The sequence below is a fragment of the Peromyscus eremicus genome, chromosome 16_21, assembly GCF_949786415.1.
Source record: "Peromyscus eremicus chromosome 16_21, PerEre_H2_v1, whole genome shotgun sequence".
Lineage (NCBI taxonomy): Eukaryota > Metazoa > Chordata > Mammalia > Rodentia > Cricetidae > Peromyscus > Peromyscus eremicus.
In genome coordinates, this window is record NC_081432.1 from 11,007,171 (window position 1) to 11,017,779 (window position 10,609).

The following is a 10,609-nucleotide window of genomic DNA, read 5'->3' on the forward strand; positions in this document are numbered from 1 at the left end:
CACTTCAAGACACCTGAAAGTTTGGCTAAAGACACAGATTATTTATTATGGTCCAATAAGAAGGAAGAGGAAAGAGAGGTATAGGAAATTCCCATAGCGACATAGCCCAGAAGCGTCTGGACCTGTTGGTTAAAAATAATCTTAGGAAAGGCGCAAAGCTACACAGAGAAACCCTGTCTCGAAAAATCAAAAAATAAATAAATAAAAATAATCTTACCCATAGGCCCCTCTTTTACTGTCAGACTTGGGGTGTGGCTAGGAAGAGCTCATAGGGAAGGAGTGTGCCCTCCCCCTGCCCTCTAGGGCTCAGCGCAGCAGAAGCCATTTGGTGGTAAACGGTATGAGACCAATTCTTTTAGAGCAGCCCTTGACCAGCTAAAGGAGGCAGCTGTTGCTCCCTGGCCTGAGGGGTCATCAGCATTGGCCCAACACCTGTGGTCGAATGCTCACGGGCAAGGGTGGGGCTGGACTTACGCCACTGGCGTCATTTCAGCAGGGCCATGCCTTCAAGATGAGTCGACCGTAAAGTGATACTGAGTGGGGACAGGAAAGAGGTGCTGAGAGTTTGACACAAGCAAAGTGTGTGTGTGTGTGTGTGTGTGTGTGTGTATTAAAACCCAAAAATATCAGAGATAAAAGTTTAAACTTTAAAACATTAAGTTTAAAAGGAAATCCAGTGCTTAGACAGTGCAGTCATTTGGAGAAAAGGATTCGCCTCTGGGAGGAACAGATGTCCTCTGACGCATAGTGCGTCAGCACAGGGACATCCGTCCCCTGTCTCTGGTCCATGCAGGCACCGCAGCTGTTAGTGCCTGAGGCATACACTGGGAGAGTGTTTTCATTGGTGTGCTCTTTGGCCCCATACTGTTGGGTCTCTTTAAAGGAAACACTTTATCCCTTCATGATGAGGCAGTCTGGGGAAAGTCAGCAACCCCTGAATCATCAAGCGTAGAAGATATGAGCAGCAATCAGCAGCACAAACAAAAGGGTCCCGCTAACATTCACGACTCTCTTCCAGAAGGGGCTCTCTGACACGTCGCTCCAGTCCTTCATCCTCTCTCTGTGTTCCTCTTCCTTTCTGGCTGCCATTCTCCTGGCCAGAGCCGCCAAGCCTGCTGACGTGTCACTGGACTCCATCTGCTCCCAGAGGGCCTTTATCTTCTCCTCGGTGCTATTCCCGGGGCCTATCTCAGAACCTGACTGTGTGTCAAGGCCACAAAACAAGTCCCAGAGCTTCCAGAAGCAGGTAGAGGCCTCCCCAAACATACCTGGAAGAGAGGGAGCAGAAGGTCAGGGGACAAGCAGGCTTTAATTCAGAAGGGAGGACTTGGAAGGGAGGTCCGTCTCAGCAGAATGAAGTTCCGTGGGCCTTTTATATGAAAGCCCATTGTCAGCCTATCCAGGGAAAGTTCTCAGAGGAAACAACTAAAACAGACAGAGGGTGAGAAAGGGGCTGAGGAAGTGTTGAGGGGGCTGAAAGCTCAGCGTTGTGCCCAGATCCTCTTGATTAGGCAGCCCCAGTAAGTGTTACAGAAAAGTAACTCCCCATGATACATATGATGCCATTCTCCACTGCTGCAGGTCTAGGGCAAGTGGTAGCTACTCCTCTGTGTGCACCCCCCAGCCCCCACCCCCGTACCCCATGAGGTCATTATGTTTTGGAGGACAGAGGAAACCCCATGAGTCCTGGACACACATTGTTTTCTTCAGTAACGCCTGGGGCATGGCTTCTCCAGGAAGCTCTAGTCCTCTGCTTGGCCAGCAGAGCATCTGCAGATACCTGGGCCCTGGGAGGAACATCCTATGCTGTCCAGAAGGGGAGCCCAGTAACTTCAGAAGGCTGCATTCCTTTGTCTAAGACTCCTAACCGGAGCTGTACATTATGACCCCAGCATCTGTCTGCACTGATGGTGCAGGCTGGCCCCTCAGAGCCTGTGCTGACCAGGATCAGCACCATGTTAAGCTGTATCCCACTACTGTGGGCCCACCATCTGCCTAGAATGTGACCTCCCAGCCACTCCCGGAGACAGGGCAGCTCCATTTCAGTCACAGCTGTGACATCTGATGTTTCATCCATCAAACAGTCTCCGAGTCGCCCATGTCCCCTGCCTCCTGTCCCTGCAGCTGAGGCTGGAGAAGCCTCAGGGATGGTGGAACTGTCAGCGAGAGACAGAGTGGCCTCCATTACAAGGTGAAGGACACTTGTAGCCAGGGAGGACCAGTCAGTGACATGGTTATCTCATACAGTGGCGGAGAGTCCTGATCATCAGCCCTGCTGTGGCGTCTGCTCTTAAATGCCCACGGTGTTACTCCATCATACAGTGTTCAGGAGCACACAGGCTGCAGAGAGAGACGTGTGGAAAAGTCAACTAACTAGTGATTCAACCACAGCCCAAGGTACCTAACAGGTGAGGCTGGATGGCAAGCATCCGCTCTCAGGGGCTGAGAGTGTGAGAGTGCACATTTTGAGGCAGTGTGCATCCTGGCTCTCACTGACTGGTTTCCTGACTGCTAAGTGACATCTCTCTCTAGTTCTAAAATGGGGTTTATTCTAGTTTGCTTTCTCTGTTGCTATGATAAAATACTGACCAATAGAAACTTGGGGGTGGCTGGGCAGTGGTGGTGCATGCCTTTAATCCCAGCACTCGGGAGGCAGAGCCAGGCGGATCTCTGTGAGTTCGAGGCCAGGCTGGTCTACAGAGCGAGCTCCAGGACAGGCACCAAAACTACATGGAGAAACCCTGTCTCAAAAAACCAAAAGAAAGAAAGAAAGAAAGAAAGAAAGAAAGAAAGAAAGAAAGAAAGAAAGAAAGAAAGAAAGAAAGAAAGAAAGAAAGAAAAAGAAACTTGGGGGAGGAAAGGGTTTACTCCAGCTTATAGGTTACAGTCCCTTATTGAGGGGAGTCAAGGAAGCAATTCAAGGCAGGAGCATCAATCAGGGACTGTAGAGGAATGCTGCCTACTTGTTTGCTCCCAGGCTCATATTCAGCTACCTTACCCAATCCAGGACCACCAGCCCAGGAGTGATGCTACCCAACAATGACTTTGACCTTCCCATATCAATCAGTAATCCAAAAACTGCCCCCATAGACATGCACTTAGGCCAATCTGATCTAGGAAATTCCTCAGTTGAGGCTCTCTCTTCCCAGGTGGCTCTGGGTTGCATCAAGTGGACAGCTGGAGTTGGTTACAACAGGGATGATAAGTACACCTACCCCATATAAATGTATTTTGATGAAATCTGGCACTGAGGCCAGTTTCAGCCCCTTAAGAAAAGAAAAGCCTGAGTTCGAGGCCAGCCTGGTCTCCAAAGCGAGTTCCAGGAAAGGCGCAAAGCTACACAGAGAAACCCTGTCTTGAAAAAAACAAAAACAAAAACAACAAAGACAAAAAGAAAAGAAAAGCCATCAGCAGGAGGGGGAGGATCTTGGAACACAGGGCCCTGTGCCTAGGACAACTGACTGCCACCCCACAGAAGGGTAGGCCCTCCCTACCAGGGTGCACATCTTGCAAGGATTGGGAGGACACACCAGGCCTCTCAGGACTCTGCAGCCCCCAGCAGGAATGTGCAGAGAACCAGAGAACTCTGCCTCCTCCCAGCCAGACCCGCATCTTCTTCCTTCACTCCCCCAAGCTCATAGCCTGTAGCCAGTCTCTGCCCCAAACTCAAGACTAACCTCATCACACCGTCATCCCTATTTGTGGCAGGGGCTTCAAGAAGTTCTAATCATCACACTCACTCCCTGGATCCTGTGGATCTGTAGCCTTTTTCTCATGCTATTTGCTGGAAGTCTCTCTCCCAGGCCTTAACACCCTCTCTCCCTACCAGGGACACTCTCTCCCTTCTTCCTGGGACGGAAACTTAGTTCTCTCCCCACCCCAGGTCTGTATCCAGGTGGGGGAAGTGCCCCCTCCCTCCCACCCTTCCCCCCCTCCCTCCCTGTCCCTTCTCAGGAGCCTCTGGTTTGGAATCCTGTACTATTGCCCTCCTTTTACACAGGCTTACTCCCCTCTCAGCACCACATGCCTATTTGCTCTGTTGGAGGTACGCCACGGTCCTGGGCTTCACCTACACCCATCAGCCCTTGCAGTGGAATGTTCTAGAACACCAGACATCCTCGGATTCCTTCCCCCTTGCTTATGCCCCCTCATCACCTGGCCTTCCCACCACTGTGGCCTAATCTCTTCTTTTCCCTATAGGACCCACCGGGCCTCACAGGCTCACGTGTGCTAACAACCCCAGGAAGCATTTTAGGGGGAAGAAAGCAAGCATTCTGCCTGAAAGAATGTTTCCGAGGGTAAGAATGGTGGGGTAGGAGGTGCTAAGGGTAGCTGACCCAGCTTCAGGGTCCACACGGGACTGCTTCCCAAGGCTGTGGATGTTCTTCATTACCTTGCTGGGATGTGGAGCTGGGGAAGACCTTCCACTTCATCTCTTTGTTTAAAGACAACCTCCTCTGTCGGCTGTTACGTAAACTCCAGCAGAGACCATGGAGCTGGGTTGGGAGAGAGCAGGGTGGGAGGGTGTCACCATGGGACCTTTAGCCTGCAGCCATATATCACCACAGCCTACAGGGTAGGAGCCATGTCCCAGTAGGCTGTGGAGGGAGATGGCTTGTTAGATATTAACAGAAGGTGGAGTTTAGGGGAGACGGGAGATAAAGGAATCGGGAAACCTGGGTTTATGCTTTGGCTCAGGTCACATGTGATTGTATGGCCTTAGCATGATAGCACAACCTGTCAGCCTTCAACCTAAAGCCAAAGGTTGGAGACATTGAGTTCAGGGCTCTTCCTGTTTGGAGAGGCCAGGAACATGCATTTCTCACACCCCTTGCAGGATAAAAGCTACCCACCACTTCTGGTCTAACTCTTCTAACGGTGTTGTGTGTGTGTGTTGGGGGAGCGCTGGCACCTTGCTGAGCAGGGCATCATAAAAGATCAGAGCTGCTATCATCCCAGACGTCCTCCATGGGACATTAGAGAGCAGTAACACAAGCTAGGCTAGGTGGAGTCCCCTGCCTGGCCGCAGGAACAGCTCACCTGCTCACACGGTTAGTACAAGGTCTTCACAAGCCCAGGGGGCACTCCCTCCCCTTTCCTAACCATTTCTCCGAAGAATATTTTTGGTGAGCTAGAGGGGTAGCTCTGTTGTTAATGCCCAAAGCCCTGGGTTTGATCCCCAGCACCACATAAAAATTTGGCACGGTGACCTGATGACACCGTATATGCATATTTTACCTCCCCTCTCGTGAATGAGGGTCTGGATGTGTGGAGGCTTGTGTTCAATACTGTGCAGTATCTTTGGGCTCCTGAGCTTGTGTGAGTTGAGGGATCGTGTCATCTCTCCAGGTTATATGATTAGAGGTACTGTGTTGGGAGGGTTCAGGCCAAAGCCGGCCCCATCCTCACTGACCCTCTCAGCTCTCTCCCCACTAGACGGCTCCTTTGTCTTTAACAGAGTTCAGTAAGCCTGTGAGGCAGATAGGAGAGGCACTCAGAACATACTGACAAACTGGGGAATGGATGTGGGTCGGAAGGAAGAGGACAGAAAAGAATGCCAACAACAAGATGAAGGATGAAAAGCCTGGGCCATAGGAAACAGTCACCTGAGGCACTAGGAGCAGGGGTCTCCCATGCTGGGTCACTGATGGTCCAGGGATGTGAGCATCCTGACCTTCCCACATGTGCGGAGGAAGAGAGAAGTAAATAAAATGAAAGAGTGGCCGGACAGACTGGGGGTACCTGAGGCTTGCAGCATTCCAAATAGGCTCGGCTTTGTTCTTGTTGTTCTTATGATTCTTTGTTGTTTTTGTTTTTAATGGGTTTTGCCTAAGCAGCCTAGGCTGCCTTGGAATTTGCTACCCACTCAGCTGACCTAAACTTGGGGGGGGGGGGGGCCTCTGCCTCTGTCATCTCTAACCCAGCTTTTGATAACAGACTTCACCCTTTTGTCCAGACTAGGGAACGCTGCGAGCAAGGTCGTTGGTCTTGCATCCCCACCCCGATCTGTGATGCTCCCTCTTGATTGTCAGACAGATGCCCGGGACCCCCACTCCTGCCAACACCAGCTCCTTGTTGTGCGAGGGTGCCAAATGAAGTAGGTGACGACATGGAGCCAGTTCAGGCTTTAGAGCCTCATAAGGACACTTAATAGTGTCATTACCTTGGACAAGTTTTTTACTTTGCTGAGTCCAAGCTTTCTAATAAATATATAAAACAGATGACTGACACATGCCTCCTGGGAAGTAGAAAATGGCTTGTGAGGGGAAGGGTTAAGAGGTGTTTCTGGGGCCTGTAATCCTGTCCCCTACCCTTCTGTGTGGACCGCCCTGGCATCTATATTGAGATGAGTGAACACAATGTTCCAAGAAAAACAAGCCTTTTGTAAGTCTAACTCTCAAACTAAGTGAGTTTGTAGCTGATGGATCACTGAACAGCTTTTGCTTATTATTATTATTTTTGTGGTGCTAGGGGACTGTAAGCAAGCACGCAACCCCAGCCTCTCCTCAACTCCAGCCTCTCTCTCCTCTCTCTCCTCTCTCCTCTCTCCCCCCCCCTCTCTCTCTCTCTTTCTTTTATTTTATGTGCATTAGCATCATAGCCCCTGGAACTGGAGTTACAGACAGTTATGAGCTGCCATGTAGGTGCTGGGAATTGAACCTGGGTCCCCTGGAAAAGCAGCCAGTGCTCTTAACTGCTAAGCCATCTCTCCAGCCCCTTTTTTAGTTCTTTGAGACAGGGTTTCTCTGTGTAGTTTTGGTGCCTGTCCTGGATCTCACTCTGTAGCCCAGGCTGGCCTTGAACTCACAGAGATCCTCCTGGCTCTGCCTCCCAAGTGCTAGGATTAAAGGCTTATGCCACCACCAGCCTGGGGCGCCTATCATGTTTTTAAGGCAGGATCCTTTGTGCGGTACTTTGCCTATTTCTATCCACTCCACCCACAGTCCTCCCGTTTCCAGGAATCTATCTTAACTGTGATTTACCATTCCCTGGGACTCTTCCTGTCAGGGACCAAACATGAACCATGGAAAAGTACTAGCTAGGCCAGAGAACAAGCCACAGGCCCTAAACCAGATGCCCTCAAAGATAAAGAACATTCCATGGTCAGGTAGCATAGCAACAGAACAATGGGCCCTGACCAGTGACCTTATCACCTAGCACAACATCCTGCAGCCTCACGACCTGCACGTCCTCCTCAGCTGTACGTCCTGCATGTCCTGCACCCCCTTCCCTCCTTCCTGCCCCCTCCCCATGCTATATAAGCCTTGCTGAGGAGAATAAAATTTGCAGCTTGATCAGAACCCTGTCTTGCTGTCTTCCTTTGTGTTTCCCGTCCCTTTCATTCTCTCCCGCAGGTGGGTCGCCCCCCATCCCCCCCCCCACCCCCCACCCCCCGTTGAGACCCCGCTGGCCGGGGCATCTTCCCAGAGCATCCTAACAGTAGCACTTACATGTTCATCCTTAATTGGTTTTGTGGCTAAGGAGATGGCCAGTATGATGAGAATAGTGATGAGGAAAAGGAGAAAGCCAAAATAGAGGTAATGAAGGCCACAGATGAATTTGGGGCACTTGCGGCCTCCCTCACAGGTTGAGGGTCCATAGAAAAACTCAGCCAGCAGTCGAAAGACACCAATTGTAGTTCCCAAAGTCAGCCCCCAGAAGGCACCCTGCCAAAGAAGCCAGACAAGAGTTACATGGGCAGAAGAAGATAAGACAAAGTGGCATCCTCCTCCCCTTGCTGATGAGCTGGGTCCTAGAGTTAAATTTGTTATAATGAGGGCACTGATACCTTACAGTAGAGCATCTGAGCAAGGGAGGGAATGCCAGACCCTGGCACTCTCTTACATCAAACAGGGGACTTAGGAAAAATCGAAACACCGTTTGTTTGTTTGTTTGTTTGTTTTTGTTTGTTTGTTTGTTTGTTTGTTTGTTTGAGACAGGGTTTCTCTGTGTAGCACTGGTTGTCCTGGAACTCTCATTGTAGACCAGGTTGACCTCAAACTCACAGAGACCTACCTGCCTCTACCTCCCGAGTACTGGGATTAAAGATGTGCGCCACCACCGCCCTACTGGAAACACTTTTAACTGAGACCATGAATAGACATTGCAAACTGTGTCCTAAAAAGAGCTTCATCTTCCTTGTTTCCCTAAGTGGGAGCCCAACTCCAAGAAGCTCAAGTCAAACCCAGGAGCCACCTCCAGCTCTTCCCTTCCATGTTGTTCTACCATTATCCCTCAGCAAATCCTGTTGGCCTCTGCTTCCACATGTCCAGAATCGGGTCCCTTACCATGATCCTCATCCCCATCTTGTCTCACTGGGGGGTGAGGGGTGGGGCCGGGGCTCCATCTTGTTCCTAACTGTCCACTGGCTCTGCAGGATCTTTTACTAGAGAATGCCAAGCCTTTTCCTGGACCCTCCAGTGACTTCTCAGCTCCTGCCATCAGGATCAAGCCTCACCCCTGCATCATGGATGACCTCACCTAGCTCCACTACCCTCCATTTGGTCCCTCAGCACCTGCCATCAGGATCAAGCCTCACCCCTGCATCATGGATGACCTCACCTAGCTCCACTACCCTCCATTTGGTCCCTCAGCTCCTGCCATCAGGATCAAGCCTCACCCCTGCATCATGGCTGATTTCACCTAGCTCCTTTGCTCTTCACTTAGTCACTCCACTCCTTCCTTCTTGGCCTGCTTCTGCCTCCACAAGCTGCCCACTTTGCTTCTGGCTTGAGTTCTTACACTTGCCCTTTTTTCTGCTTAGAATTCCCCCCCCCCCAACATATTGGTGTTTCTGGCTTTAATTCCAGGTCACTTCCTTAGCAGAGGTCTTCTCCTGCTGAGCTGTGTCCCTGTTTGTCACACACTCACAGTCCACCCTGCAACCTCCTTGATCTTTTATCATTCTTTTAAAAATATTTAAGATTATTTATTTATGTATTTTATGTATATATATACCTGCATGCCAGAAGAGTGTATCAGATGCCATTTTAGATGGCTGTGAGCCACCATGTGATTGCTGGGAATTAAATTCAGGACCTCCGGAAAAGCAGCCAGTGCTCTTACCCACTAAGCCATCTGTCCAATCTTCTTTTTAAAATATTTATTTTTATTACTTTTAATTATGTGTATGTGTCTGTCTTATTCAGGGGTTACTATTGCTATGATGGAACACCATGACCCAAAGCAAGTTGGGGAGGAAAGGGTTTGTTTGGCTTACACTTCCACATCATAGTCCATCATTAAAGGAAGGCAGGACAGGAACTCAGGGCAGGAACTTGGAGGCGGAGCTGATGCAGAGGCCATGGATGGGGTACTGCTTACTGGCTTGCTCGTCATGACTTGTTCAGCATGCTTTCTTGTACAGCCCAGGACCACCAGCCCATGTGTAGCTCCCACCCACAACGATCTGGGCCCTCCTCCATCGATCACTAATTAAGAAAATGCCCTACAGGTCTGCCTACAGCCCAGTCTTATGGAGGCATTTTTTCAATTGAGGCTCCCTCCTCTCTGATGACTCTAGGTCCTGTTAAGTTGGCATAAAATTAGTAAATGTGTAGTGATGTAAAGTAAAGTCTTTATGTCTAGCTTTAAGGGAAGTGTATAGTAAGGCCTTTGTGTCTGGCTTTGAGAGAAATGTTTCAGCAACCTTTGCTATGTTTGGGTTAATCAGTAGAGGCTGAGAAATTGTTTTTGACTGTTTGAGCCTTGAAGAAATGTTGTTTCTCTGGAGAATCTGCACTTGGTGCTATGTGAGATCTTGCAGCTGCAATGACCTTGGTCCTAAGATGCTCCTGCAAACCTGGAGTTCTTACTTTTGGTTATGGCCATAATCAGAAGGGATTGAGATTTGTGTGGGTTGTCTGCTCTCACAGACAGCAAGAGAAAGATAACTTTGGTAGTTGGAACCTTTCCCAGCCCCTATTAACCATGTATATGTTTGAATAAAGTACCTGGAGTGAGCTAGTTGGGTGTCAGTCTTTTCTAAGAAGGTTGAACCTCTCTGCTCCTTCGGAAAGTGAAGGCTAGCATCTTGGGGATTTTCTCTCTCTACTGCAGGGACCAACATCGAACAATACAAATGCTCTTAACAAGTGAAGCTATCTCTCTCACCCCACCCTACCCCACCCCACCTCACATTCTTTTAAATACTCTGTGTTATCATCACAAAGATTTATCTGCTCCTTTGGTGTCATCTGTCTCCCCCAGTTAGACTGTCCACTTTATAAGAGTAAGGACTAGGTCTTGGCTCGAGAGTTGTATCTAGAGTCTGTTTCAAGCTGGGGTGGATGTAAGGCAGGGCCTGGAAAAATGCTTTAGGTTAATAGAGGTATTGGAAGTATATGCAGTATACCTGCAACCTTGAGCCAGAATCTCTTGAGCAGGAGAGCTTTGGGGATGTCCCAATACCCCCAGGTCATTGTCATCAGAAAGGGGCAAACTTCTGTGACTGTCTCCCTTCCCTGCCCATCCTTTTCCAAGGAGAGCAAAGTGAAGCAACTCTGGGGACCAAGTTACTCCTCTGACGTTGATGCCACTAAATTAAGTCTTTGTGAGCTAGGTGCACTGGGAGCACTGGCATGTAGTCTAAGGGACTGAGCACCTGAGA

General features: G+C 49.7%; 1 protein-coding gene and 1 long non-coding RNA gene across 3 annotated transcripts in view; one reads left to right on the forward strand and one right to left on the reverse strand.

Annotated features, from left to right (window-relative positions):
• Positions 1–26: 26 nt before the first annotated feature.
• LOC131926092 (sodium/glucose cotransporter 1-like) overlaps positions 27–10,609 on the reverse strand; it is a 54,083-nt gene continuing 43,500 nt past the window's right edge. For both annotated transcript variants that reach the window (XM_059281394.1, XM_059281393.1), the window contains 3 exons: positions 7,452–7,667; positions 4,394–4,496; positions 27–1,268 (listed from right to left, as the gene is read on the reverse strand). In XM_059281394.1, the coding sequence (XP_059137377.1) occupies positions 943–1,268; positions 4,394–4,496; positions 7,452–7,667 (645 nt within the window). In that variant the 3' untranslated portion in view covers positions 27–942. The remainder of the gene's footprint in view (positions 1,269–4,393; positions 4,497–7,451; positions 7,668–10,609) is intronic.
• Positions 4,126–5,911, forward strand: LOC131926093 (uncharacterized). The gene is made up of 3 exons (XR_009383441.1): positions 4,126–4,298; positions 4,838–5,051; positions 5,459–5,911. It is a non-coding gene; the product is annotated as an uncharacterized LOC131926093 (long non-coding RNA).